The sequence below is a fragment of the Astyanax mexicanus genome, chromosome 9 (genome assembly GCF_023375975.1).
Source record: "Astyanax mexicanus isolate ESR-SI-001 chromosome 9, AstMex3_surface, whole genome shotgun sequence".
Taxonomy (NCBI): domain Eukaryota; kingdom Metazoa; phylum Chordata; class Actinopteri; order Characiformes; family Acestrorhamphidae; genus Astyanax; species Astyanax mexicanus.
In genome coordinates, this window is record NC_064416.1 from 22496522 (window position 1) to 22523101 (window position 26580).

General features: G+C 37.1%; 6 protein-coding genes across 7 annotated transcripts in view; 4 read left to right on the top strand and 2 right to left on the bottom strand.

Annotated features, from left to right (window-relative positions):
* Positions 1–8203, bottom strand: bbs2 (Bardet-Biedl syndrome 2). The gene is made up of 18 exons (XM_015605778.3): positions 8070–8203; positions 7353–7506; positions 6094–6321; positions 5828–5953; positions 5678–5740; positions 5147–5224; positions 4960–5064; positions 4722–4808; positions 4502–4637; positions 3905–4044; positions 2924–3062; positions 2641–2812; positions 2075–2204; positions 1847–1966; positions 1583–1720; positions 928–1040; positions 683–831; positions 1–489 (listed from the first exon to the last, which is right to left on the bottom strand). Exons 2-18 carry the CDS (start codon positions 7467–7469, stop codon positions 383–385), a joined length of 2148 nt encoding a protein of 715 aa, XP_015461264.3. The 5' UTR covers positions 7470–7506; positions 8070–8203; the 3' UTR covers positions 1–382.
* A 910-nt stretch (positions 8204–9113) lies between these two features.
* LOC107197618 (metallothionein) lies at positions 9114–9767 on the bottom strand. Its single transcript, XM_015605780.3, has 3 exons — positions 9657–9767; positions 9447–9512; positions 9114–9336 (listed from the first exon to the last, which is right to left on the bottom strand). The coding sequence occupies exons 1-3, from the start codon at positions 9679–9681 to the stop codon at positions 9245–9247; spliced, it is 183 nt and encodes a 60-aa protein (XP_015461266.1). The 5' UTR covers positions 9682–9767; the 3' UTR covers positions 9114–9244.
* A 1436-nt stretch (positions 9768–11203) lies between these two features.
* On the top strand, positions 11204–11810 carry LOC103041858 (metallothionein). Its single transcript, XM_007249202.4, has 3 exons — positions 11204–11315; positions 11430–11495; positions 11600–11810. The coding sequence occupies exons 1-3, from the start codon at positions 11291–11293 to the stop codon at positions 11689–11691; spliced, it is 183 nt and encodes a 60-aa protein (XP_007249264.2). The 5' UTR covers positions 11204–11290; the 3' UTR covers positions 11692–11810.
* A 2648-nt stretch (positions 11811–14458) lies between these two features.
* Positions 14459–15092, top strand: LOC107197617 (metallothionein-1). The gene is made up of 3 exons (XM_015605776.3): positions 14459–14590; positions 14719–14784; positions 14880–15092. The coding sequence occupies exons 1-3, from the start codon at positions 14566–14568 to the stop codon at positions 14969–14971; spliced, it is 183 nt and encodes a 60-aa protein (XP_015461262.1). The 5' UTR covers positions 14459–14565; the 3' UTR covers positions 14972–15092.
* Positions 15093–18585: 3493 nt separating this feature from the next.
* Positions 18586–19308, top strand: LOC103041352 (metallothionein-1). The gene is made up of 3 exons (XM_007249200.4): positions 18586–18708; positions 18826–18891; positions 19102–19308. Exons 1-3 carry the CDS (start codon positions 18684–18686, stop codon positions 19191–19193), a joined length of 183 nt encoding a protein of 60 aa, XP_007249262.1. The 5' UTR covers positions 18586–18683; the 3' UTR covers positions 19194–19308.
* A 1600-nt stretch (positions 19309–20908) lies between these two features.
* The window catches only part of nup93 (nucleoporin 93), a 28856-nt gene continuing 23184 nt past the window's right edge, over positions 20909–26580 (top strand). For both annotated transcript variants that reach the window (XM_015605796.3, XM_007249199.4), the window contains exons 1-3: positions 20909–21029; positions 22756–22951; positions 23170–23287. In XM_015605796.3, coding sequence (XP_015461282.1) covers positions 22773–22951; positions 23170–23287 — 297 coding nt within the window. In that variant the 5' untranslated portion in view covers positions 20909–21029; positions 22756–22772. The remainder of the gene's footprint in view (positions 21030–22755; positions 22952–23169; positions 23288–26580) is intronic.

Consider the following 26580-nt stretch of genomic DNA (forward strand, 5'->3'; position numbering starts at 1 on the left):
TTTGTTCAATAATTTAATTAACTTTGGCCTTTTTCACATACACAAAGTCAATATGAAGTGCCTATAAAATGTAAATATCTCACCTATAAAATGTAAATCTCGACATACATTCCACTGTTCCCTGAATGCATGAAGGGCAGCTTATTCAAGCTGCCACTTCTACACCATCAATTTTTCCTCTACATACAACTGCAGCCGTTGTAAGGCCTGGGGTAGATATTCTCTTCTGCAGATTTTCTTATACTCTGTAAGAGCAGGTTACTGGGCCCTGTTTTTCCACAGTGTACTGAATTCTATCCTCCTTCCAGGGGACTCGATCTGATCTCCCTAGAGGCAGAGATCCCCTCACATAGCTAGAGTAGATGACCACTAGAGGGCTTCCTCAGGATGAAGCAGTTCCTGCTCTCATGATCTTGAAGAGAGCATTTATGTTGTTGTTCTTGATGGCATCTCTGCAGGCAGTGATGACCTGGTTTTTTGGTTTTCCCACTGTGAGTGAGAGAGAGTGAGAGAGAGAGAGGGAGAGAGAGAGAGAGAGAAGAAAAGGAGTGCGTGGTTATATTTGGACACTTTAAACCCAAACAAAATTTTGTATATAAAGAATACTTTCCATTACACATTCACAAATAAGTTTTTTTGTATTTCAAAGCTCCAGTCAGAACTTCGTGACCCCTCTACCCACCTCTCAGCCTGCCTGCCCGCTGGATGGCCTGGTTGACTGCCTTAAGGCAAGCTAGGAGAGCATTGTGATTGTTGGAGCGAATTTTGTATTCATTGATCAGATCTCGGTTGAGGTCATATAGCTCAATGTAACGCTTCTTCATGTTCTTTCTGTGACACAGGAAGAGAAAAGAAGAGAGAATGCTTTAGGAAGAGAGAAAATATAATTATGTCACCATGTGGGTGGATAAGTGAAAAGACACTTACAAGTCCCCCATTAGCCGTGCATCCTCTGCCTGCACCAGCATGTTTCTGATGTGGTTAGAGTGATCTGCCATGGCTGCTGTTAACTTCTGATGCACAGAGTGGAACTCATCCACCTAATACCACAGTAACAAATATATTTGATATATTTTTATCACACCATGAAAAACGTAGTTAAAAGGAAAAAAAATACATATTAGAATAAACTTTGAGCTTCCAACACAACTATATTTACATCTATATTTCAAAAAGTCTCTGTTACAATTACAAAAACATTTTATCATGTATCACCTCAACTGAACAGATAGGTAAACAAATTGACAGATAGGTAAACCAAACCATACAAATGAAATATTATTGTTAATTGAATGGACAACTGTACTTGTTTTTTGCTAAGTAGTTCAGTGTGGATAAAAGAATATACATTACTAATAGCTAGGTGCTAACAAAATTCTGGATATCAAAAGTCAGACCTAAACTGAAATTTCATCTTGGTAAAAGTGTAAAAACACATGTTAATGTGACATATAAAAAATAATGAATAATAAAATAATGCCAACAATGATGGGCAGCTGAAAATTCTTATCATTGTTTAGTGGTCAGCAATTACTTGACTGTAATCCATAGTTGCTTTTAGGTTATTGTTTTAATGACTAACCTCTGTAAGAGTAACTCGAAGTTCTTCAAAGTACGAGGGGAAATTGGCCTCAGCCTGTAAATCCTCAATGGCCAGAAAAGAGGCCAGTGACTGAACCAGATCTCCTGCCAGATCAATGTCATCTGTATTCAGCATTATCTAAAAGGGCAAAACAGAAAGAACAGAGAGTTTATTAAAGGTTGTGATAAAGTCACAATTTCTGTGACATTGTATTACAAGTGTGTTAGATTTCTACCTGTTTGGAAGACACAAATAAACACAGACCTCCCCATTAGAGCGCATGCTGATGGTCAGCAGTCCTCCTCCACGCAGTGAAGTAAACGTTACATCTGGACTATTGATGCCTTCTGGTAGCAGAAAATTCTGGTTCAGCCACATGACAACCTGCAGTCAAAATACAGAAAAATAAGCCACTAAAAAGCACTTCATGTAGTGCAAGAACACCCTAATAAGAGATTTCTCATACAAAGTAAAGTTATGTGTATGAATTACCCTTTGTGGCCTGTCATTGATACTGAATGTGACTCTTCCTGTGGGTTGTGAGGCTGAGGGTTCAACATGAAGGTCATACATGGAGAAGCGAGGCAGCTGGCGAGTTATCTCAAAGACATGGAACTGGGTACTGTAGCAAGAAGTCGTAAGAAAAAACATTTTTTAATATTTTTAGACATAATAAAATTTATTTTTTATGAAGTGTTACTCTTTAATGCAGTCAGCCCTTACCAGGACTTATTGCAGGGATTATCTACATAGAAAGAGATGAAAAAAAATTCTGTGCCTTCTACTGCTTTTTGCAACACTCTGATGTGTGTCTTAATAGAAAATAACTACTTTCTAACAAGTGTAACAAACAGTACAGTGAATATGTTAGGACTTTATAATAATCAAAACAGCTATAGCTCAGCATAGCCTTTGATTCAGAAACACTATTTGGTGAGAAAGACATCTTACATTATGCAGGCCATTATTGTCTGGACACTGATAAATAGGTGGACTAGCGTCATCACATAGTTACTGCCATCAGTAGCAGATCCCTTAAGAACCAGGAGAAAACATACCTGGTCCTTCCACCCACAAAGGCCTTGATATGTAGATCCACAGGAATGTCTTTAGGAGGAATTATGGGCACACAGACACAGCCAGACAAGTTCTGAGAGCTGGGGTGCACCACATGACTTTCCCCTTCAAAAATCCCCTCAGCAAAAATAAGCACAGCCCGAATGATGGTCTCTGAGGGAGTAAAGGTAGGAGAAACATGCAAGAACATCATAAATGATTGTTGTTTCCTGAGTAATAGGGAAAAAAAGACACACTATAGAACTACTCTCTAGGTGATATTACCATTTGGCGTAGAGATACTGAGCTCTATGTGAGCTCTCTGACTCTCCGTGGCTGCTCGCACAGACAAGGCTGTCTGCAGCTGTGTGTTGGCAGGAATGACACCCATCTGAGCTTCCACTTCAGAGGCACCAGGTACAGCCTGCAGCAACAGTAATCAATCTTCAGGAACAAGCCTTCAACATAGGCACCAACAAATGCTTTCTGTACTCCCATTCTCTAATTCTTTCATTATGTAAGTCATGGGATAGCAGTGTGTAAATTTATTAGAAGGTGTTACTTCATGGGATCACTTGGGAATGCCCATACTTAAGTTATGAGGTGTTATTATGTGAGTAAGGTTGAACACTGACCAGCGTACTCAAGGCAAGGTGAAGTGAATTACAAGATTTCAAGTGAGGCCTGATAGTTGGTGCCAGATGGACTGGACACTTAATCATATAATCACATAAGACTGAACTAAATAATATCACAAAAGAAACCCAAGGGGAAAAAAAGCTTTATAACATACTGTTCTTAAAGGATAAATCATAAGTCGTCATCTGACCTTAAACCAATTTACCATGCATTTTACTTACTGAAGAAAAAATGTAAGGCAGGAAGAGCAACAAACAAGCAGCAAACTGAAGGCAGCAACAGTAAAAGTCCCGTGAAGCACCTTAAGGCAGGAAACTGGTGCATTTTGTGATATTCAAGGGTTATAGATTATACGCAATAAAGGACTTCATAGAACTGAAGTATTGACAACTGTCCCTATATTTAAAACTCCTTTTTTTCTCCAATTATTTTTAGCCTGTAAGGAACTGGCAAACGATAGCAGTCAATTCTAAATAAAATGCGATGAAATCCACAATTTGTTAAACCCGTAGAATTTAAACTAAATTACTTTACATCAAAGCCATAGTGACAGTGTACAGAGGCAAAATAAAGAAACCAATCATAAGATTGCAATGACAGTGGTAATATATGTACGTTTATATGGACCTTGGCATTTTCCTCATAGTTGCGTAGCTCCAGTAGCAAGTTTTGTTTGCGCTGGCTCAGCTCCCTAATGAGGTCTTGTTCTACACTTGCATCCATTAGGTTCCCCTTCATCTCCTTACTAGCTGGAAGGTAGCCACGTACTGTAAAACACACCACAAATGACATCTTCAAAACATTAACAAAAAATTTCCAGTTACAGATAATTACTTCACATTAATGCTTTCATCATTTTTTATCAGGTTGTTGTACAGTTTTGGACCTGTTCAGACTTTGTTTTTTGCAAAGCTATTTTATCTCTGTTAATTTAATTATATATTTGAGAAAACACAGTATTGGCAAGATGTGAAATGATTGAATAAAATGTAAAATGTTAAAAAATCAGCTTAGATATAGCCAAAGTGCTTTACCATGAAAGCTCTATTTGTCCATGAGTCTTAACCACTTGTAATAGCTGAGCAAGAGAGGTCTGCAATTATTTTGTTCTTTTGGAGCTTTAAACTTTAGCCATTTCTAGAACTATTTACTGTCAAACTATTTTTTTTTAATAAGGTGAAGTTAAATTACTGACTATGTATTCTATAGTTCATTTTAAATCACCTTCTCCTTCTACTGATGTGCAGATGAGCTGGATTTGTCCATCCATGCGATAATCTCCTTCCACCACTCCAGCCACAGATGAGGAGAAGTTATCCTTAAAGATCACCTCACCAGTACGATCACTGCGTGCATCAATCTAGACAACACAGCCAAATGGAATCGGCTTACAACAACTATAGTAATGAGCACGCTAGTCAGTGGTAAATGTCCAAAGCCTTACCTTTCCATTAGACCAGCCAGTTATGAGCTCCACAACTCCATCAGCATTCAGGTCAAAGGCATGGATACTCATTGCATGATTTTTCGACTGTGTGGAGAGGAGATGAAGTCAAATCTGAATCAACTACATGTAGCATAACTCACATCAAAATTATTTTTAAATGATTATTTCTTAAAATGCAATAGACACAAATACATGTTGAGATGAACAAGGTCTGACTGGTCTCCAAGAAAAGTACCTTAATCCTCCAGTAGCGGGCAGTGCGGTCATACACTCCAACTGTTCCATTGGCCAAAGCATAACCAAATCTGCTGCCGTGCATGTAACAGAGTGATGTTACTGTCTGTGAGCAACAGAAAACAACCAGTCAGCTTACAGCCCACAATACTGCAAAAAACAATTGTACATATGCTCCACCATGTTACCTCATTCTCTGCCATCTCTGACAGCAGCTCGTCTTCTCTAAACACCCTGATATCAAAGTCTTCTGATCCCACCAGAAGCTGCAGGGCAAATGTTAGAATATTGGAAGTGTGTAAAAATATGTAGATTTACGTTCTTAAAAATAAAGATGCTTCAAAGGGCTCTTTAAAATGATGAATCACTTTTGGTTCATAAAAGAAACATACTTTATATACTGATGTGTGAGGGGAAATAAAGTTTGATTTGGGAAAGAACATTTACATCACATGATAGTTCTTTAGACTTTTTAAAGGTTCTACACACTCACATTCACACTCAACCACACTCATTGGATCTTCTGTGGCATCACTCAAAAAAAACATTTGAACCATCTTTATTTTTTAAAGCGTACATCATTGAATATATTTTAGTCAGGGTGCTTTTTCACATACAATATTGGCTTTACCAGAAAAATAATGATACAACCAGACAGATTCAGTGGAAATTAAATATTATTAAATATAATTTGTCTTTAATATCAGTTGGGTGCTTACCTCATTCTTCCCATCACCTGTAAAATCACAGAGTACCAGTGATCGCACATTATCTCCAGTCACCTATAAGCATGAACACATACTTCAGAATGTTAATCTTTTCCAGGTTTCTCTAAGAATGAAGCCACATGCTGTTGCTATTTGCCTTACTGTCCAGAACTGGTCGTTTCCCTCATAGTCAAAGCCCTGAAGAGCACAATTCCCTCCAATAATGGCAAGAGGGGACTGGATGTCTCCTAACCTCCCCAGAACAATGGCATTGGCCCCATCTGTCACCTGTCACAAATTGCGCAATTCACATTGACACAGAGAGGGCTTATTGGCATAGGATTTTATATTTGGTATGTAATTTATAATCAGGATTAATAAAAAAAATATATTCAAAGATGCAAAACTACTATGACAATTTCACTCACCTCTTTGTAGAATATGTCAGCATTGTCGTGTACATCGTAGGCAAGCAGATTGGTCTGTGAGCCCACCAGAAGTGTCTCTCCAGTGGTGTTGGGTCCCAGAGTTCCTGCTGTAAGGCAGCTTACTGCCTGGTTAATGTTAAGCAAGGATATATCAGAGTCTTGGGTACTCTGACTGAGCCGGTGAGATGTCTGCCTCTGGCCTCGAGTGTGTGGGTTATGGATAAACACCTGATCAAAACAGGGATTTGAATGTTCTCAGTTTTAACCAGACAGATACATACTGTAAACATACATATTAGGGGTGTGCCATATTGTATTGTACACAATAATATCGCCAACATTTTTTAACATCATTATCACAGAAATGAAATGTAATGACTTTATTTAAGGGCATCATATGGGCCATCAAGGTACAACTAAATATATATGAACTAAATATAAGGTTCTATTAAATATCTACCAGAGACAGATTATATCTGTCCACTATCCACTATCATTTATTTTACTTTAATCCTGGATGGATGGAGCGCATTGTTGGTACCATGACATGATTTTGGATCATTGACTTCTGTTACGATCAGGTGAAACCATGCCATATCACACCGTTTGCAATATTATCACAAAATGACAATTAATATTTATTTTGTTGCAGTAGTGTATTCTTGATTTTTTTTTTATTTAATGTTTGGCCATATTGCCAAGAATATCACTATAGCAAAAAAAAACTGCCCACCGCTAATACACATATAGTTTCAGAAGACAGTTTTAGTCTTTTTTTAAAAGGTACATTTTAAAAATAAAAAGTATGTTATGTGTTGTTTTAGGAAGCTGCATATGGATGACATATGCCAATAAAAATAACATCTAAATTATTTTCTAAATCTGCTATTCTTATTTCAATCAATTTGGGGTGATGATGCTATAGTACATAGGTTATATTAGATTACATATGGTGTCTATTGTATATATTGAATATATTTAACCAAATATTTCTTCATAAAATATAAAAAAACATGGTATAAATTGCTAAGGGTTTTAATATCATAATATTTAAACACGTCCGGAAAAAAAAGTGTGAAACAAGGTTTCACTACACCCAAAGTCCATTTCACACCAGAGTTCTCCTTTAACTTTGCAGACTATGCAAACTAATCACAGTATTAAGATAAACACAAATTATATTTTAGCAGCAGCACACCTAAAGCTAGCTAGGTTAGATAACAGACCATGACCACCAGTCACTCATTCACTGCTCTTACCTTTCCTGCTTGCGTAGCTGCAGTCAGACATGGATGAATCCCATCAAACTTCCCCATTGTAACCATACGAGGGTTAATCTTGTGATTAAGCTTGAGGGTGAAAATTGGGACCAACATGGTGGCACGGTTTAAAGGGAAAGCAGACCTGCGCAGACTAAACACCAACAAAAGAGGGGAAGATATAGTTCTCTATATCTAGACTTCGAGTCAAAGCATTTGTTTGTACATATTAAGTGTAAAATCTATAATAAAACCAGCTGTCCTGCACATGCCTGATCTCTCCCTGTCTCTCTCTCTCTAATAGAATAAACAGCTTACTGTGCTGCTCTCTCTCTCTCTCCCGCTTTGGGCTTCCGTTACCTAGCAACACACAGGAGCTTGTTCAGCCTTTTGCTAGTTAGCTAACGTGCTAGCAAGCCTCTGCTAATCCCAGCTACCGCCCTTCTTCTCATTTCTCTCCTAAAAAGCAGCTAAATTAGTCATGTTTTAAGCTATTATGCGTCTTACTAGATATCTGGCTAGTTATATAATCTCAGAAAATTTTCCAAAACTAAACCGAGAAGCTAAAACAAACCAGCAGCGCTGAACTTAACCAGCTGGAGACTGGATAACTGTACTTTAGCCAACTGGAGCCGCATATAGTTGGCTAACTAGCAAAATCAGGAATTTGAGAGAGCAGTCCTTTAAGTATCTACGTTTTGCAGGAAAAAAACCTACCCGAATCCTTTGTTTTCTGACGGACAGGCGTTTTTAATCGGGTGCTACCTATCTAGGCTACTCGCTAACTAGGATCCCTAGCTATCTAGTTCTGGCACTAAAGAGGAGGATCTTTGCGCATGTGCGGAATCTGTGGCGCTGAAGAGACCATAGACATATAACACGGCTCTCACTAAAAACCTAAAAAAAATTAAGAGACTAAAAAAACTAAAAAAACTAAACTAAAAAAAAATTTTAACTAAAAAAAATTAAGAGACCACTTAAAAAATATGGGGTTTCTTTGATTTTACCAAATTAAAAACCTCAAGAATATAATAAGAAAGGGAGATGGATGATCACAAGCCATCAAACCAAGCTGAACTGCTTGGAGTTTTTGCATCAGGAGTGGCATACATATTCATAAAGTTCAGAAATCAATATTTGGTGGAATAACCCTGTTTTTTAATGTATAGTTTTCATGCATCTTTGCATGTTCTCCTCCACCAGTCTTACACAATGCTTTTGGATAGCATTATTTGAGGTCTGAAAGCTCTTTTTTTCAGAGCTTTCTGCAAATAAATGCTCTAAATGACAATATTTTTGTTTGGAATTTGGGAGAAATGCTGTACATAGTTCATAGAATAAAAAAAACAATGTTGATTTTACTTAAACATATACCTGTAAATAGCAAAATCAGAGAAACTGATTCAGAAACTGAAGTGGTCTTCTAGGTCTTCTATTTTTTCTGGAGCTGTATATATATATGTATATTTGTCTATGGGAGAGACACCTCAACACCCGTATTTACATTCATTGCTCAGGCAGAAGTATAGATACTGGGGATTAAAATAGAAAAAATAATAACTCAGGCTTTCAAATTCCGTAAAGGTGTAAAAGTACTGGTTCCAAAACCACTTAAATAATAAAAGGAAAAATGTAAGGGGAAAAATGCTATTAAGGACAAAAGCTTTGGCCGCACCACATAATCAAATAACCATTGGTGTATGAACCTTTTAAAAGAAAACTAGCAACAGAACTAATACAAAAACTCCAGACAACAGCAGGTACAGTCCAGTTATTTATTGACCTTTTCCTTTAAAATAATTATTTATCATTCATAATTCATTAGAGATTATGTCCTGCAAAGCAAATTCAAATCAGAATGTACATCCTGAGTGGTAGTATCAGTCCTGTCTTCACTTGCAGCAGCTGGAATCACAGGCATTGCCCTTGCACACACATCCAGAAGCACACTTGCTGCAGCCAGACGGACAGCATGAGCAGCAGCCTGGGAATGAGAAAAGGAACAGATACAAAAGTAAGGTACTTGAGATCCGAGTGATAAACACGTGAGGCTTAGGAGATGAACTTTTATGAATAGATGAACTCAAAGCTTACTTTTCTGGCAGCATGTGCACTGGCAATTTGTGCATTTGCAACTTGTACCACAGCTGCAGCTTCCAGCTATAAAGAGAGATTAAAGGTACAATTAATAAATAAATAAATTATTTGTAATTTATGAACATAACTTAGAATCAGAATAAATAAAAAACGTCACATTAAGTAAATATCATAGACTCTTTTTTACAGTCTCTGGTAAATACTTACTCTTGGTGCAGTCACATGGATCCATTTTCTCTCTGAAGGTGTTTGTTTCAGTTGTAGAAATCTCTTTCAGAAGACGTTCTCTCGTGAGTGAAAGCTGAATGTATTTGGTGAATGAATGCAGTGAATTTATAGGGAACTGAACTATTTCAGGATGAGTGCAAAACTATACACCCCTCCCCCTATTGCTTCTGCATCCTCCAGCCTACACAAAGTTTATCTAGTAGTGTGAAGCAATCACACCACCAAGACTGGGTGCAAACCATCAGACAATGATTAAGACTTTTATATGGTGGGAAAGAGCCCAATTGTTTTCTAGACAAAAAGCAATTCAATTACAAAACACCCAAATAGTTTATTTTTAGATTTAGTCACATGCAAAGAATACATAATACAATAATAATAACTGACACTTTGCTTCTGCAAAGTGAATTATTATTATTATTATTATTTTTAGCTTCTTAGCCATTAATCCAGTCTCTTATACCTAAATCATGCACAGTTGAGCTTAGTTTGCTCAAGTACATTGCTAGAAAAATGCAAAGCTGGACAATATTAGCAGATTGTTACTGTCAGAATCATATTAAATACAGTAAATGAAAATAAATGTTAATGTTTTGAGGGTGAAACCAGAAAAACCTATTCTCTGATAGTAATTACTGTCTGATGATTTGCACTCAGTCTTGGTGATGTGATTGTGTCACTCTACTATAAACTATGTGCAAGCATGAAAAAGAGAGAACGGGGAGTGGAGGAAAGGATGAAGGACGTGTGTTTTGCACTTGTCCAACGCAACACACAGCCATTAATATTAAAACTGCTTCAGTACTATAGTATATATATATAGTTTATATAGTAAATGTCCAAACGTAAAGGTGTAAATAAAGTCCTTCAGCGCGGCTTATTAAAAGAAAGTCAGGCTGATGGAAAAGTACCATCAGTCAGCGATTCTCAGCGAGTGCAAAACACTACTGTTGTGTTTTGTTTACAGAGCGGGTGAACAGTGTCTCAGAGCGCACGCGCTGCTTCACCAGAGCGAGCCCTGTGGAAGAGCCGTGTGCAGCGTGTGACCAACCAACAAATACAACTCAGCATTAAATAACTAATTAATTCAGTTTACTCCTGTTATAGAATAATATAATTAGCATTCTCCGGCCTAGAATTACAAATTAGCTCCGATGCTTAAAAGACTAAGAAAGTCTATAACGATTTATAACTTTTAAAGTTATTTTTTTTTCTGCTCAAATTATTGCACATACGTGCAGTTTTCCTGACAGGGACACTTTTTTTACATTTCTTTTCTAAAAATCACAAAGGCATGACTTGGCATTAGCCAGTCAACATTGTGTTACATGAAGACAATTAAAATGTTTAACACTATTATTATTATTATTACTACACTGAACTCTCATGAACATTCTCTGCACCCAGGCTTGGTGGTGTAGTGTCATTTAATGACTGTGCACTTTGGAGGAGAATCAGCAGGAGGAGGAGCGTGTAGTTTTGCACTCGTTCTGAGTGAGTTCAGTTCCCTATAAATTCACCACATTCATTCATGAAACACATTCAGCTCTTACTCTCAACAGCAGCTTCTTTCCAGAGACTTCTAGAACTGAAACAAACACCTCTGACAAAAAATGGATCCCTGTGAATGTGCCAAGAGTAAGTTGTATTTAATGTTGCACTTATGTTTACACATGATGACTTGTGGTTTGATAGGTTACAAGCAAGTAATAGCAGATTATTATTAATTGTACCTTTAATCTTTCTCTATAGCTGGAAGCTGCAGCTTTGGTTCAGGCTGCAAATGCAAGAACTGCCAGTGTAAATCCTGCAAGAAAAGTAAGCTTTATATTCATTCAGCCATCAAGATCTTTTGACCCTCATTTAATTCTCATTCTGATCTACAAGTAACTAATTTTTATCCATTCTGTTTCTTGTCCCAGGCTGCTGCTCATGCTGTCCATCTGGCTGCAGCAAGTGTGCTTCTGGATGTGTGTGCAAGGGTAATACCTGTGACTCCAGCTGCTGCAAGTGAAGACAGGACTGATACTACCACTCAGAATGTACGTTTTGTTTTATATCACCATTGTAGTTCCTATCCTCTAATGAATTGTGTATTTTTAATGTAAATGTCAATAAAATAACTTAGCTGTACCTGCTGTTGTCTGTATTTTTGTATCAGTATTGTGTGTAGTGTTTCCCAGGCTCACCAACGTTTAATTTGGTCTTGAATTTGCCTGAATAACACTTGTATCTGAGCTCTGTATAGCTCAGATATCTGTATGGAAAAATATAGAAAGACTAAGCTTTTAAAATACTAACAAACCATTGAATCCATAATGCACTTAAGACTAGTAAGCCTTCAATTATGCACTCTGTGCTGGTAAAGTCTAAGTTCCTAGCCTGATTATTACCTGCTAACATGTGAATAGTAGCCCCTGCATGTAAATTTAAGAATATTTCTGCATCTAAAGACATTTACAAAACTTTTCTGTATGAATGTGGTTTTAGTACAACAAAATAGTTACATTCAGAATCTGCTGTAGGTCTAAGGAGGAAAAAGATGAGAGGAAACTACGCAACCTGATTCTTTTTGGAAGTGTAACTGTTTGGAGGCAGTAAGCAAAGTATGTTTGAAGAAAAATTATTCACAATGAAAGTAATAAATACAATTAAGTAAAACTGTTAAGCATTGGGGTGGATGAATCAGGCTTGCATTGCATTGACTGATATGTGTAACATGAGAAATGAAAGGTTTATATATATAACAGCAAATTATGGAGACAAAAAAGCTAAATATTAAAGGCGTGTGGATTCTACAGCAGGACAATAATCCTGTACAAACCTCAAAATCCAGAAGTGAATAACTGAGAAGGCACAAGCTAAAGGGTTCGCCATGGTACTCACAATTCACAATGCTAGACTGCCCAATAATCTCACACAACTAAAATCTCCCTAACAAGAACCAAAAGCTGATTAGCTAAAGGATTTAAAACTATTAATATTGCTAAAGAAGGTTAAAAAGGACCAACCATGAAGAGTACCCTACCCTTTCCTTTTTATATAAAAAAGTAATCTTGCTCACAATATTAAATAATTTTCATGTTTAACCTTTCAGAATTCTGGTCATATTTCTCTCACTTAGCTATTCACAGTAAAGTAAAAAAGAAAAAAAGAAAACAATATTAAGAAGTCAGTACATGTCTGTACAATTAACTTCTACACCTTCAAAACACACTGAACGGCATTTTAACTGGCAAAACATCTCAGCCTTATCCCGGTTCCAATGACTGATCAAATATTTAGGCTGTAGAGCTGCAGGAACAGGAGTCTGTTCAGAGTTTCAGATCTTTCATGTTTCTTCACAGAACAGGATTTTCCAAACTGTTTGGTAAAATGGCTTAAATTCCAAAGTCACTGCCCTCTCTTCAAAGTAACCTCGTGATAGATCCGTTTTTGGAGTGGGGTTGATGGAAAAGTACCCTCAGTCCCCGATTCTCAGCGAGTGCAAAACTTCACTGTTGTGTTTTGTTTACTCTGCTCTCGCGGGAACAGAGCGGGTGCACAGAGCGCACGCGCTGCTTCACCAGAGCGAGCCCTGTGGAAGAGCCGTGTGCAGCGTGTGACCAACTAACAAATAACTCCGCATTGTGTGATACTGATAATCTCAAATCACAATAACTGCAGATATAACATACAATTGGTTAAAAAAAACAATGTGTTAAAGTATAAAAGCATATCCCAGATATACATGAATATGTTGAATTAACGTTAATTTTTCCATCCGCATTGGAACAATGGTGATCTCGGACAAAACAAAATTATTTATGCACATATATTTTTGTTGATTCAACTTGATTAAGCCTTATGTTTTGTTTATGTTTGTATTAAACTGTACTTGCATTAAATATGTAAACCTTGTTTGTATATATTATTATAGCCTATACTGGGGGTTTGTTCAGCATACTGAAGTGGATTAACATTTAGCCTGAATCCAAATATCTCTAAAAACCTTTTTGACTAAATCAATTTGAATTAATAATGTATCTCATAGAACGCAGAAAGCTAAATATGTTTAAGTTGTATATATTTAAGGTGCCATAAAAGACATTTGATCAGTTTATAGCTTGCTATTTAATATATATGTAAAGATTTTGGATGAGATGACAAATGCTCAGATGTTATTTTATAAACTTCCAACGTGGGACAGTGAGATCAAAACTGAATGGCCTAACTTTATCCTAGCTTATAGCCTTTACATTGTACAGGAAAATGTTGTAATTCTTTTTATCCTCTCTGTGTTCTCTTGGAGACGCATCGGTACAGTTTGCAAAGAAATAGTAAAGGATCTGGGGGGAACCTTTTTGCCTAGCACCTACTTATACCCCCACATCTTGTGACTCTTTCACTGGCATCTGCAAAAATAGAGGAGCTATTTCAGGTTTAAGGGATGTATAAGCACACATTTGCATTTTTTAAGTCATATTTTTGTCACTACACTTAATTGAGTAATACTATTTCTTTTTGTTTTGATTTTTGTTAGGTTTTTTTGGTAGGTTGTTTTTTCAGTGTCATTGTTTTATAATAATGAGGATGTGTAATTATCTGGTTTATACAACCTTCTACTAAGCACTTAAATGCAGCATCCATAAAGAAGGGAAATAATTGCTACAGTTTGGTGAACTCTCCTGATTGCCACAGGTGAGTCTTCGTCAAAATCACGTGACACAAATCACTAGCTAAACTATCTGCAGGCGGTGAAGGAGGGGGTGTGGCTTTGCACTCGACCTGAGTGATTTCAGTTCTCTATAAATTCACCACGTTCAATCACCAAACACATTCAGCCTTCACTCACCAAAATAACTTTTTGTGAGATAGTTCTAAAGCTGAAACAAACACCATTGATAAAATGGATCCCTGTGACTGCGCCAAGAGTAAGTACTTATTTTTACTTTAGCTTAGCCTGCTTTTTATGTCTGTCTAAATATTTTTATTGTTGATGTTACGAGCAAATTGTAGTGTTTCATGTATTAACTATAGCTATCTCCCTCTCTCTATGTAGCCGGAAGCTGCAACTGTGGTGCAAGCTGCAAATGCACAAACTGCCAGTGTACAACATGCCAGAAAAGTAAGCTTTGAGTTCAATTACCCAAATGTATTGGTCCTCGCATGATCTCCCTCCTTTGATCCGCTTATTTTGTCTGTTTTGTTTCTCATTTCCAGGCTGCTGCCCATGCTGTCCGTCTGGCTGCAGCAAGTGTGCTTCTGGATGTGTGTGCAAAGGCAATGCCTGTGGCTCCAGTTGCTGCCAGTGAAGACAGGACTGTCCCTGCCAATCAGGATGTACAGTTTTTGAATTGCCATTGTACCATGTAATTTCTAATGGAGTGTCTGTCTTTTAAAGGAAATGTCAATAAATAACTCCACTGTACCTGCTATTGTCTGTAGTGTTGGTATTAGTTCATGCATGTGGTGTTTCTTTAGCCCACCAGTGGTAGCCCTTTGTCAGTCTCAAACTGTATGGCTCAATGTATTAGCTTGACTTTTCCCTTAAATCTACTAGTACATCTTTTAAGATATTAGAATACCACTGAAATGTTAGTTTTTCAGTAATTCAGTTTAAGATATATATATATATATATATATATATATATATATATATATATATATATATATATATATATATATATATATATATATATATATATATATGGCACACAATGGTCTATTAATTGTTTGGTTTGTATTGTCTGACTTGCACTCAATGAAAATCCAAAAATCCCAGAAACTCTTACATCACTTCATGCTTTCCTCTACTGACCTCTTGTACTGAGATTTCATATTTTTTAGCCAGGCTTGGTACACTGCCAAAAAGACTTGTGAACTTATACTTTGCAACAGAAATTCAAGTCCAAACAAATCTTTTGAAGTACCTTGCCTGCTTATTTTCACAAACAAACTTTGGTCTACTACCTGTGAATATCCCCAGTGAAATGTATGTGTAATTTTAAAATAGTCATCCAAAACTTTGAAATGTTGCCAAATGTAAATTTCATTCTGGAAACATACTCTTTTCATGAGATGGGGTGATGGCTGTGTTTTGCAACCCTGGAGGCACATTGCCCTTCATATTTTAGTGTTTCCTTGATGCAACTAGTTAAGCTGTTAATCTTTTTCAAAGTAGTAGTGCTTTGTTCTAAATACTGACCTAATAATTGAACCAGCTCATTAACCGTTTTTGTCTTATGACTTTTGTTAATATTAGGTTAATAATCCAGTGCAACAATCCTATATGTCAAAATAATTTCATAATATACACTGCATCACTTTGTCTATGAATGGAGTCAGAACTGATTATATTTACTATGTAACATTTTATTAAATTATATAAACGGTTGAATTAGTAGAAAAATACCTTTAAAAGCTAAAAAGGTGTTTTTATAAAGAGTTGTTTTTTCTTTCAGGCACTGCCTAATTAAAAACTGTCCTGTGACGCATCTGGGATGTTCAGTATGTCACTTAGGGACTTTGTGAGTTAAAGTGAAGGGCAAAGTTTTGTAAGAAACTGTCCACATTATTTAAAGTGTATTTGACATATTTTACAATGAGCCCTTTTAGGGACCTAAAAAGCTGTAGCTGGAACACAGAAAAAGTATAATGTAAAATTGCTAAGATTGTGTTAGCTAATGGCCAGGATATTTCAAGACAAGATTTTGGCTATTATTTATTAGTTGATTCAGGGTGGACAGGTACATGTAATGCTCTGTAAGGACAACCAGTACAGACTTACAAAATCTGTAGATAAAGCAAATTGATTTTTAGTTCATATCACCTCCAAGATTCATGTTAACACTAGGACTGAACCAAACTCATTTTAAGTAAAAAAAAAAGGATCCCTGTAACTGCGCCAAGAGTGAGAAGCTAATGTGTTACTTTTATTTTGCTTTTTAGTTATGTTTACAAGTCAGGACATTGACAAACCAGCAAGGCGAAGTGTTTCATTTATTAACTGTAGGTTAAATGCACAAACTGCTAGTACATATTCTGCAAGAAAAAGATGTTTATTCAAATTCAGCTGGTCATAATTTAGTTGTCCAGGGAAGGCAAATTTACAAAACACAGATTATTCTTCATAGCTTTTTGCTTACTAGGAAACATTTAGTTTTATTATTATATTGTGCAATTTTAACATACAATTTCTAGCCCTTTTCTATTACTTGTATCCCAAAGGTGTGCATGCCTGCTAGGTGTAATTGGCTGTATGGCTTCCCTTTCTTTTAATTTACCAAACAAGGGAGCTTTCGAGCACACTTTTGTGAAAGCAGTTACATATGCTGTGACCTCATGATGTTTATCAAATCAAACCAATTCAAAAATGGACAAAAAGAAATTATATAATTGTGAATAGAATAGAATATCTTTGAAGGAAACATCAACAATCAACATTGGTTTTGAAGAGCTTCAGAGATAAACTTATATACTATATATTATATTATATTATATTATATTATATTGTATTTTTTTTTATTATCCTTTAAATGATTCTCTGATACTGACCATAAAACATAATCATCCCTAGTTCCTATCACCTCATTCATTTTAAGATTCGTCACTAGGATGACCGAAATTTCAGGATCGTGAGGGCATCACCCCTAAGCCTTGTCAACATTAGAGATCTATTAGTCAGGTAAACACTGTAAAGAATAATCCTTGTAATTACAACAGCAGACACAGAGCAGTAGCAGCAGCAGCAGAAGGAGGAGGAGAAGGAGGCTATCAGAGTTTTAGATCTTTCTCAGTTCTTCACAAAGCTGGATTTCACAGATTATTCGGTAATTTAAAAAGAAGTACCGTCTCTCTTCACAGAAATGAAAAATTACGCTCAGTCATAGATAACCCTCTACACTCAACGAGTGCAAAACTCTACTGCTGTGTTTTGTTTACTCTGCTCTCGCGCGAACAGAGTGGGTGCACACGGCCTCAGAGCGCACGCGCTGCTTCACCAAGCCCTGTGGAAGTGCCGTGTGCAGCGTGTGACCAAAAGCAGCATGATTACAACACAGCATTGTATTACAGATAATCTCAACTTTTAATCAACTGCTGAGATAAAAATACCATGATGTAAAAAAAAATCTAAAATCTTTCTGACCTGCTGAAAATCAGTAATTCATTTTTTAAATAAAATCATTTTTTGGGACATTTCTCCCAGATTAAAAAAATAATATTATTAAAATAAAAATATATATTGTCATTTAGTGCATTTATGTGCAGACCTCAAACAATACACAGAAAACAAGTTCATATTCATAAAGTTTTAAGAGTTCAGAAATCAATATTTGGTGGTATAACCCTGTTTTTTAATCACAGTTTTTATGCATCTTGGCATGTTCTCTTCCACGAGTCTTACACATTGCTTTTGGATAACCTTATGCCACTTCTGGTGCAAAAATATAGATTATAATAGAATAGAATAGAAACTATACTTGTCACCAACTTTTACTAAGTTTTACTTTTCACCATTAAACATGTAGCTGCGTCTATATACTGGTTCCCATCGTCTTCTATCCAGCATTTTAAAACGTATTAATCTTAAACATCGTCTACAAAACGTCTCTAAGGACATTTCTTCTCTTTTTAAAACTATTTTACTAATAATTTCGCAGAGTAATCATGTTTACACAATCTCATTTTAAAAAGCTACTTTGGTTGGAAAGGGCAGCCCTTCTTATGTAATTCCGTAAACAATGCTGACATTTCAGTGGTGGTGATAAATGGGGGTCTTAATCATTGTCTGATGGTTTGCACCCAGTCTTGGTGGCGTAATTGTGGCGCTCCATGAGGTAAACCGTGTGCAGGCAGAAGGGGTGGGGACGAGGAGGAGGGGGGTGTGGTTTTGCACTCGTCCTGCGTGAGTTCAGTTCGCTATAAATTCACTGCATTCATTCACCAAATACATTCAGCCTTCCCTCAGGATAGAGCTTCTTTTGAAAGATATCCACGACTGAAACGAACACATTTGAAGAGAAAATGGATCCCTGTGACTGCGCCAAGAGTAAGTAGCTAATGTAGCATGTCACTCTAGTTAGTTTTTAGTTAAGCTTTAGTCATTACGTTGATGGGTGAACAAGTTGTAGTGTTTTTATTAACTGTAACATTATTCTCTCTGTAGCTGGAAGCTGCAGCTGTGGTACAAGCTGCAAATGCACAAACTGCCAGTGTACATCCTGCAAGAAAAGTAAGTTTATTTCCACTAACATAAATTTAACTTTTTTTTTTCTTTCTCTTTTTAATTTAGTATTTAAAAGGGTCTGTTTTTAATTTGTAGTTTTGTTTATGTATATTTAAGCTGGAAAGTCAGTTGTATTTTTTTTTTTTTTATTTTAGTTTGGTGTCTTAATTAAGCTTAATTAAAAGTTGCTTATATATTTTTTCTTCTTATTTTCAGGTTGCTGTCCATGCTGTCCATCTGGCTGCAGCAAGTGTGCTTCTGGCTGTGTATGCAAGGGAAATGCTTGTGGCTCCAGTTGCTGCCAGTGAAGAAAGGACTGTTACTGCCAATCAGGATGTACATATTGTATTGCCTTTTGTACTCTGTAGCTTCTAAATAAGTAATGTCTTTTTAAGGGAAATGCCAATAAATAACACTGCTGTATCTGAGTCTTTTGAATTAACATTTTAAGTGTGAGTTTCTCCAGTCTACTAGAGGTGGCCTTTTTACTAGTCTTAAAATTGAGTGTATGGAGGTAATTTCATTTGAGTTTGATAACTTGCAAGCATGATCAACATGACCAATAGTCAGCAGCATGATTGACATCAAATGCAACATGCTCTATGTTGACCAACTGCTTATTAATAAAATGCCATTGGTCTGGGAGCAACTGAATTCAATAAATGAATGAAATGGGCCTGTTCAACTAAAAATGGGGCAAAGTTTTATCTGCAACTTATTTTAAACAAACCTGACTTAAACGCTAAGTTGAACTGTAGACCTAACCTTTCAAATTAGTACTGATCTGTTTGTCCATATCCAGCCACCTCTCTTTTGATATCTACTGTGACCAGCAGCACCAGTGAGTGGAGGAGGGTCCATCATACTATCCAAGAAAAATCAAAGGTAGTTGTAACCTTTGACTCCTGACTACAGATGGCTATAGCAGATCACCGGGTTGCTGGTCTAAGCAATCTTTATAGCTTTTTGCTCACTAGGAAACTGTTTTATTAACATACAATATCCAGCCCTTTCATATTACTGGTATCCTTAAGGGTGTGCATGCCTGCTAGATTTGCAAGGCATTCTTTTTCCTTTTCTTTTTTTAAAGTTTCCCAAACAAGTAAGCTTTTAAGAACTTACACATGCTCCACTGTGACCTCATGATGGTTATCAAATAAACCAATTTAAAAATGGACAATCAATTATTTAGGTGCAAACAGAAACTAGTATCTTTAGAGGAAACAATCAGCACTGGTTTCGAACATTTTCAGAGGTGATTGTAATTATATTAATGTTTAATCCTTAAAATGATTCTCTGCTAATAACCACTTTTCTATTTTAGCAGCACAATAAAAAATAGCAGCAATTATTACAACCAGCATAGTGGCAACTGTGGCATTTGGTGCTTAAGTAGAAGTGTTATATAATAGTGAAGGGCCCTAAAGCCAAGTGCCTAAATTCTGCCTTAAACTCACTTTCCTCTCACCTTCCCTCCAACAACTTTATAAAAGTTTACCTAATGGAGGGCCTGGGAATGAGCAATCTCTTTCCGTTCTACAAAGCCCTATAAGTAACAAAGTAGAAACAGACATAAATTGCTCCTTCAGTTTTATAAAGTGTTTCCTCAATTTAACTATCAATTTCATCATATTGAACTTAGTTAGTTATTAACTTTAGAAAAATGCTCAGTCTTGAAATCTTGTCTACCATAATTCTATCTAACTTGATACATTAGGGGCTAAGTAATGTTATTCTGGTTGAGTCAATAGCAATATAAGGCCACTCTAAAAATGTAAAGTTGTAATATTCCAAAATTAAAGTCGTGACATTACGAGATTTAAGTAGTAATATTACAATAATAAAGTCGTCATATTACAGGATAAAAATAGTAATATTACGAGAACAAAGTCGTATAGATCCACATGGTTTGTAGATCGAACACGCGTTTAGGACACAGCCCAGCTCCTTTTCAAACCAGAAGGATTTTATAAATAAAGTTATTTTGTCTGCGCATGCGCGTTCTGGGGAGTCCCCAGCCAATCAGCGACGCCGTAGAGAAGAAACCGGGAGTGAAAGAGAGGACGGAGCGGTGGATTCAGCTCTACTGTCAGGAACAGAGTTTTGGGATTAACTTGTGGACTGTAGGGCTTAGGAGAGAAGAGGTGAGGTGGAGCTGCTCTGTGTAATAATGGTTTAAAGCTGTGATAGTGGTTATTCGTTTAGAAGAGGGCATGTTGTTGTTATTCCCCGCAGTAAAGAAGCATGTGCTCTCAGTTCAGTAACGTTAGCTCCAGCACTTCACTCACACTGCGGGCAGCGCTGAGCTCCCGGCGACCGCCCGCCAACCGGGCCCTTTAGCCGGGCTAGATAACTGCTGTGACCGTCTTTTTAAATATGAACATAAACATGAACAGCGCACACTGTTTACAGATAGCTGGGCGATTTAAGAGCTAATAGTTAACAGTAACGACGTCTTCAGACTAAAAAGCAAACACACTCGCTAGCTTTAATGACTGCAGCGCCTGATTAGCAACACTAGCAGCACCTCGTTTCTTCAGACTGTGAAACGTGTGGTGTAAACATTACTGTAGGGTTTTTATACTAAACCAGCTAAACTAACCTAGCTATCTAGTTATCTTCTAACACATTCCCGCCACCTAAAATTATAGTAAAAAAACACAATTTTTTCTTATTAAGGAAACTACAATTTGTACTTGTATTTTATATTGCTGCTGCTTCCATACGCCTTATATTTTTTATGTTTTTCTGTCTCTTATGACAGTATTTTACTCTATATTTTTGTTTTTATATTTATCTATTTTAAATTGCTTTTTGGGTGGAACTGGACCGTGGACATACAAATTCGTTCCACCGTATGTATCACACATAATGTGAAATGACAATAAAATCTTAATGAATCCTTTAATCTCATTTTGAGATAGTAACTCGTTATTTTGATATACTATCATATTATTTTATCTCAAATTTTACTGACTTAGTGTCTCAAAATAATGATTTTCTATCTCAGAATAACGACTTACTATCTCACTACTGTTTCCTTAATAATAATAATAATAATAAGTGTAAGTATTTTACTTAGGTTTGAACATTTTGCTTCTTGAGTTGAGGGAATGATTTAATAAATTGATTCAACCACATATTCAATTAGTTTTTATTTTAATTTTAAATCAGGAGCTCAGTAGTCAGTTATGTAACAGTCGTGCATTTTATCATTCTCTCTGTCAGGGGTGTGCAAAATAAACAAAAAAAAACGGGCTGGTCTTTTAAAATATTATTAATAAATGATTGTACCCCACACGGTACATTGCTATTCATATTTGAATTTCATTTGAGTGCAATAACTGTAACAGGATATCAGAAGTGCAAATAACATACTGATGCCACAAGTAAATGGAAAAACAGAAACATCTTGTGGTCCCCTAATAATGTGTTCTTAAAAGTAATTCAGATAGCCACATTTGGCCCCAGGGAAAGACTTTGGAGACATCTGTCCTCTGGTTAACAACAATTATTTATATAAAGCAAGTTTGTTGTAATCTGTGTTTCTTACTAAATAAATATGGTGATTAACAACACCTTATAATGTCTCTGTTATGGAATCATGACAACAGCCTGTAACTGTTATTAAATAAACTAGTATTACTTGTGATTTGTAAGATTTCAAATTTTCAATTTTTTTAATAATTAAAATTTGAAGTAAATTTTTACTTTAGTTTTAAAATGTCAAAATTCTGCAAACTTTAATTATTTACTTCAGTTTAATGTGACTAATAAAAAAGTATGAGTATTTTAAGTATGACATTTTTTCTCCCCATCATCTCATTATCTAAAACTGTGTGATAATAATTTTGTTCTGTTCTTTCGTAGGCCACCAGGTGAAGCACATGGATGCCGAGGGCTTCGGGGAGCTCCTGCAGCAAGCAGAGCAGCTAGCAGCAGAGACCGAAGCCGTGTCTGAGCTGCCACATGTGGAACGGAATCTGCAAGAGCTTCAGCAGGCTGGAGAAAGGCTGCGTTCCCGCACTCTTACACGTACCTCTCAAGACACAGCCGATGTCAAAGCGTGAGTTCTCACCTGTTCAGCACATTTGTGACCATATTATTCTGAAAAAAACAATATTAAATATATATTAATAAATACACAGTTCACTAGCCCCCTTCTGTTCGAACTGCTCTTTGACCTCAACAACAGTGACAATTTAAGTACCATTGTTTGATGTGAATAATTTTGAGAACAGATTAACAGAATAAATTACTAAACAGATTTTTTTTTCCATCCAGCTCTATTCTGCTGGGCTCCAGGGGTCTGGATATCTTTCATATTTCTCAGCGTCTGGAGAGTCTAAGTGCAGCCACAACCTTTGAGCCACTGGAACCAGTGAAGGATGCAGATATCCAGGTAAAGAATTTATGTAACTGATGAATAGTTTCAAATGTACATAGGACATTTTTTTAATTTGACAGATCAGTACATACAGAAAATTGAGCGATATTTGATAATTGAGCCCTATTTTAGCCCCATGATGTAACCACAAGAACAACACCAACAATAAGAGTATTAGGTTCTCATAGTATCTACTTAGGAAGGTCAGATCTGAGTATCATCTTGGGGTTGTTGCAGAAATATTGTTGAAATCTTGCATATTTTTGGCTGTATTGGAGTGGTAAGAGGAGTTTCTGTAAAAATTATTGCCCCAGCTATGTGGTGTCCAGGGGGATATGTTTTTGGAACTCACTTTAAGATTGTGGTGCCATGCAGCTTTTAGATTGAGGCCTGCTTCTGACCATTCAGCTTTTCTGCTGTGCACACAGTTCTTCTGTCTGGCATTTGAGAAGGAGTAGGCTGGACTGAGCCACACAGTTATGGATGGCGTCAGGGTTCTTTCGATGGTGGGTGGATCTGAGACAGAACTGTTAAAGAATGCTGAGTATCTACTGCTCTCTGAAAATGGGCATTTTCTGATGAGCTTTTGTTCGCTGTAGTGACTAGGGGTGGGCGATAGGCCCTAAAATAATATCATGATATTTCATGGTATTATCGCAATAACGATACACTTGGCAATATGACAAAAAAATAAAAAATACACTACTGCAACAAAACAAAACTTACATTTTATGATTGTATACAATATGATATGGCACACCTCTAACTGAGATATTAAAGGGATAGTTCGGTATTTTTGACATGAGTCTGTATGGCATCATCATAACCAGTGTCGTGCATCCACACTGACTTACCCCCCACAGCGTCCTGTGAGCCGAGTTCTTGTCCAGTTTAGGTCAAAGCGAAAGTAGTCCGGCATGTTTGCTGGGGTCAGGAAAATAACTCCTTTTTCTTCCCAAAGCAGTATGTGTTCAAAATAGTGATTTATTTACATCACAAAAAACTAACCCTGCAAAAGTCACGCCTCGTAAATCACTTGGGTCCTACTTTTTCTCGTTCCATATCAATGCGCGCAGCGCTGCAACCTGACAGCTAGCCTACGTGTTTGGGTCGCTTTGTTTACTTCTCGCCTCGAGAACATGTCTGACTACGAGAGTGACGAGGAAAACATTGATCACCGCTCAGAGCCACGGGGATATCTTTATGAACCCGAGTATACAGATGTTGAACTTCGCCAAATGGAATTAGATCGGGCAGAAAGAGAGAGGGTGGACAGAGAAGTGGTGGAAGATGAAACTGGAGCCACTGCTGGAGCTGCGATACCCAGGGTGGCCGACAAATCCTGGTGCACTTGTTTCAAGTGCGAAATAATGCAGACCGAGGTGGAATGCTACTGTTGCCACGAGTGGGACTTAGTTATGCCCGAGATGCAAGACCTATCCATTGATGAGGATGTCAGCGGGGCAGCTGCTTGCATCACAAACAACAGTGACTTCCCTGCACTCCTGAATGCTGGTGTGTTGAGAACTTTTTTTACGCTATGAGCGAATGCTGTAGAGAACATTGGTAGGCTACAGTTTTATTTACCTGGGGTGCAGGGACAGCAGATTTCTTCAGAATCCGTTTCTTCATCTGTCGTTGTCCAGGACATGTGGATAAAAAGTCATCATCGCTGAAGTGCGCACTGCAAACACGAAGCTTTTTTATTTTTTCCACTTTTGTGTCCACATGGATGCCCAGCGCTAGTACCCAAAGTTTCATCAGAGCAACATCAGTCACAGGAAAACGATGAAAACTCTGCGGAGAATCAGCCACATCTTTGTTGCTACAGCCTGGATAGTCACAAGTCCGCACCATTTTAACACACACACACACACACACACACACACCTAGCTATATATATATATATGTGTTTACAAAGCTTATAAAAGCCAATAGACTTCTCCCTAAAGTTAGCTCGTTTGCGTTGCTAGTCTGAACACAGCTGCTAAGCACTGCCAAAACACAGAACAAGTTGACGCGTGCGCAGCTCGCTGTCAGAATGACGCGCACTGATACGAAATGAGAGAAAGTAGGACCCAAGTGATTTACGAGGCGTGACTTTTGCAGGGTTAGTTTTTTGTGATGTAAATAAATCACTCTTTTGAACACGTACTGCTTTGGGAAGAAAAAGGAGTTATTTTCCTGACCCCAGCAAACATGCCGGACTACTTTCGCTTTGACCTAAACTGGACAAGAACTCGGCTCACAGGACGCTGTGGGGGGTAAGTCAGTGTGGATGCACGACACTGGTTATGATGATGCCATACAGACTCATGTCAAAAATACCGAACTATCCCTTTAAATATATAAAATACAAGAATTTTAGCAGATTTGTAACAGAAGTCAATGATCCAGAATGTCATGATACTAATAATAATGCACTCCAAATATCTGCACATATCCATGATTAAAGAAAAAAAAATTATACTGGACAGATATAATCTGTCTCTAGTAGATATTTAATTATTTCTTAGATCTTTCGTTTAAAACAGCAAAAAAAGTAGTACCCTGATGTGATAACTAGGGGTGGGTGATATGGCACGATATTTCAGGGTATAATATCATTCACGATATTCAAAAATGTTGGCGATATTATCGCGTACGATACGATATGGCACACCCCTAGTAGTGACTGTAGTTTCTCCCCTGTGAGATACATTTGGAAATTGTGATACTTACAGGTTGGAACCTCATTCACAGCTTGAACACAGTAGATGGAAAGGCTGGTTCCAGATGTAATGTGAGTAAACCAGCCAGACTGGATAGTTCTTTCGTAATATATAGGCACATCACAGTTAGGAGTGCTTGGTTTGTGTTGATTTGTTAGAAGGTTCACTAAAAGTGTAGAAGATAGGTGAGAGCTCACACCCATGAGGTGCTTTAGTGCTGATGGATAGGTGTTCTGACAGTTAAGGGCTCAGCTGGACAAACTGCCCCCTGTCTGGACAATTCCTCTGGCAGATGGAGGGGTCAATGCTCAGTTGTAGCTTGCAGCCTATCTGCCACAACCATAGTATAGATAGAACTACAAACAGGTGCCTGGTACTATAGCTTGAGTCTTAATTTGACTAATTAAACCTGCGTTGCTGTAAAGAATTGAACAAGTGGTGAGCATAAGCTTAGCCAGCTCTGTAATGACACTATATGTTTTGTGTAACTAGAGTAAAGAGAGGGATAAGATATCAGTACATCCATTTTATAAGATTTCTTTTTATGGGCAGTGCTATCCCCATATTGCTAGCATTATAAGCCTGTTGGGAGTATTG

Coding starts and splice junctions, on each gene's coding strand:
- LOC107197618 (XM_015605780.3), bottom strand. CDS start 9,681: ATGGATCCATGTGACTGCACCAAGA. Junction 9,513..9,656: donor TCCATGTGACTGCACCAAGA/GTAAGTATTTAC, acceptor CTCTCTTTATAG/CTGGAAGCTGCAGCTGTGGT. Junction 9,337..9,446: donor GTGCACATGCTGCCAGAAAA/GTAAGCTTTGAG, acceptor TCTCATTCCCAG/GCTGCTGCTCATGCTGTCCG.
- LOC103041858 (XM_007249202.4), top strand. CDS start 11,291: ATGGATCCCTGTGAATGTGCCAAGA. Junction 11,316..11,429: donor TCCCTGTGAATGTGCCAAGA/GTAAGTTGTATT, acceptor CTTTCTCTATAG/CTGGAAGCTGCAGCTTTGGT. Junction 11,496..11,599: donor GTGTAAATCCTGCAAGAAAA/GTAAGCTTTATA, acceptor TTCTTGTCCCAG/GCTGCTGCTCATGCTGTCCA.
- LOC103041352 (XM_007249200.4), top strand. CDS start 18,684: ATGGATCCCTGTGACTGCGCCAAGA. Junction 18,709..18,825: donor TCCCTGTGACTGCGCCAAGA/GTAAGTAGCTAA, acceptor TTCTCTCTGTAG/CTGGAAGCTGCAGCTGTGGT. Junction 18,892..19,101: donor GTGTACATCCTGCAAGAAAA/GTAAGTTTATTT, acceptor TCTTATTTTCAG/GTTGCTGTCCATGCTGTCCA.
- LOC107197617 (XM_015605776.3), top strand. CDS start 14,566: ATGGATCCCTGTGACTGCGCCAAGA. Junction 14,591..14,718: donor TCCCTGTGACTGCGCCAAGA/GTAAGTACTTAT, acceptor CTCTCTATGTAG/CCGGAAGCTGCAACTGTGGT. Junction 14,785..14,879: donor GTGTACAACATGCCAGAAAA/GTAAGCTTTGAG, acceptor TCTCATTTCCAG/GCTGCTGCCCATGCTGTCCG.
- bbs2 (XM_015605778.3), bottom strand. CDS start 7,469: ATGTTGGTCCCAATTTTCACCCTCAAGCTTAATCACAAGATTAACCCT. Junction 1,721..1,846: donor GCATGCGCTCTAATGGGGAG/GTCTGTGTTTAT, acceptor TTGCCCTTTTAG/ATAATGCTGAATACAGATGA. Junction 832..927: donor GCACGGCTAATGGGGGACTT/GTAAGTGTCTTT, acceptor CCTGTGTCACAG/AAAGAACATGAAGAAGCGTT.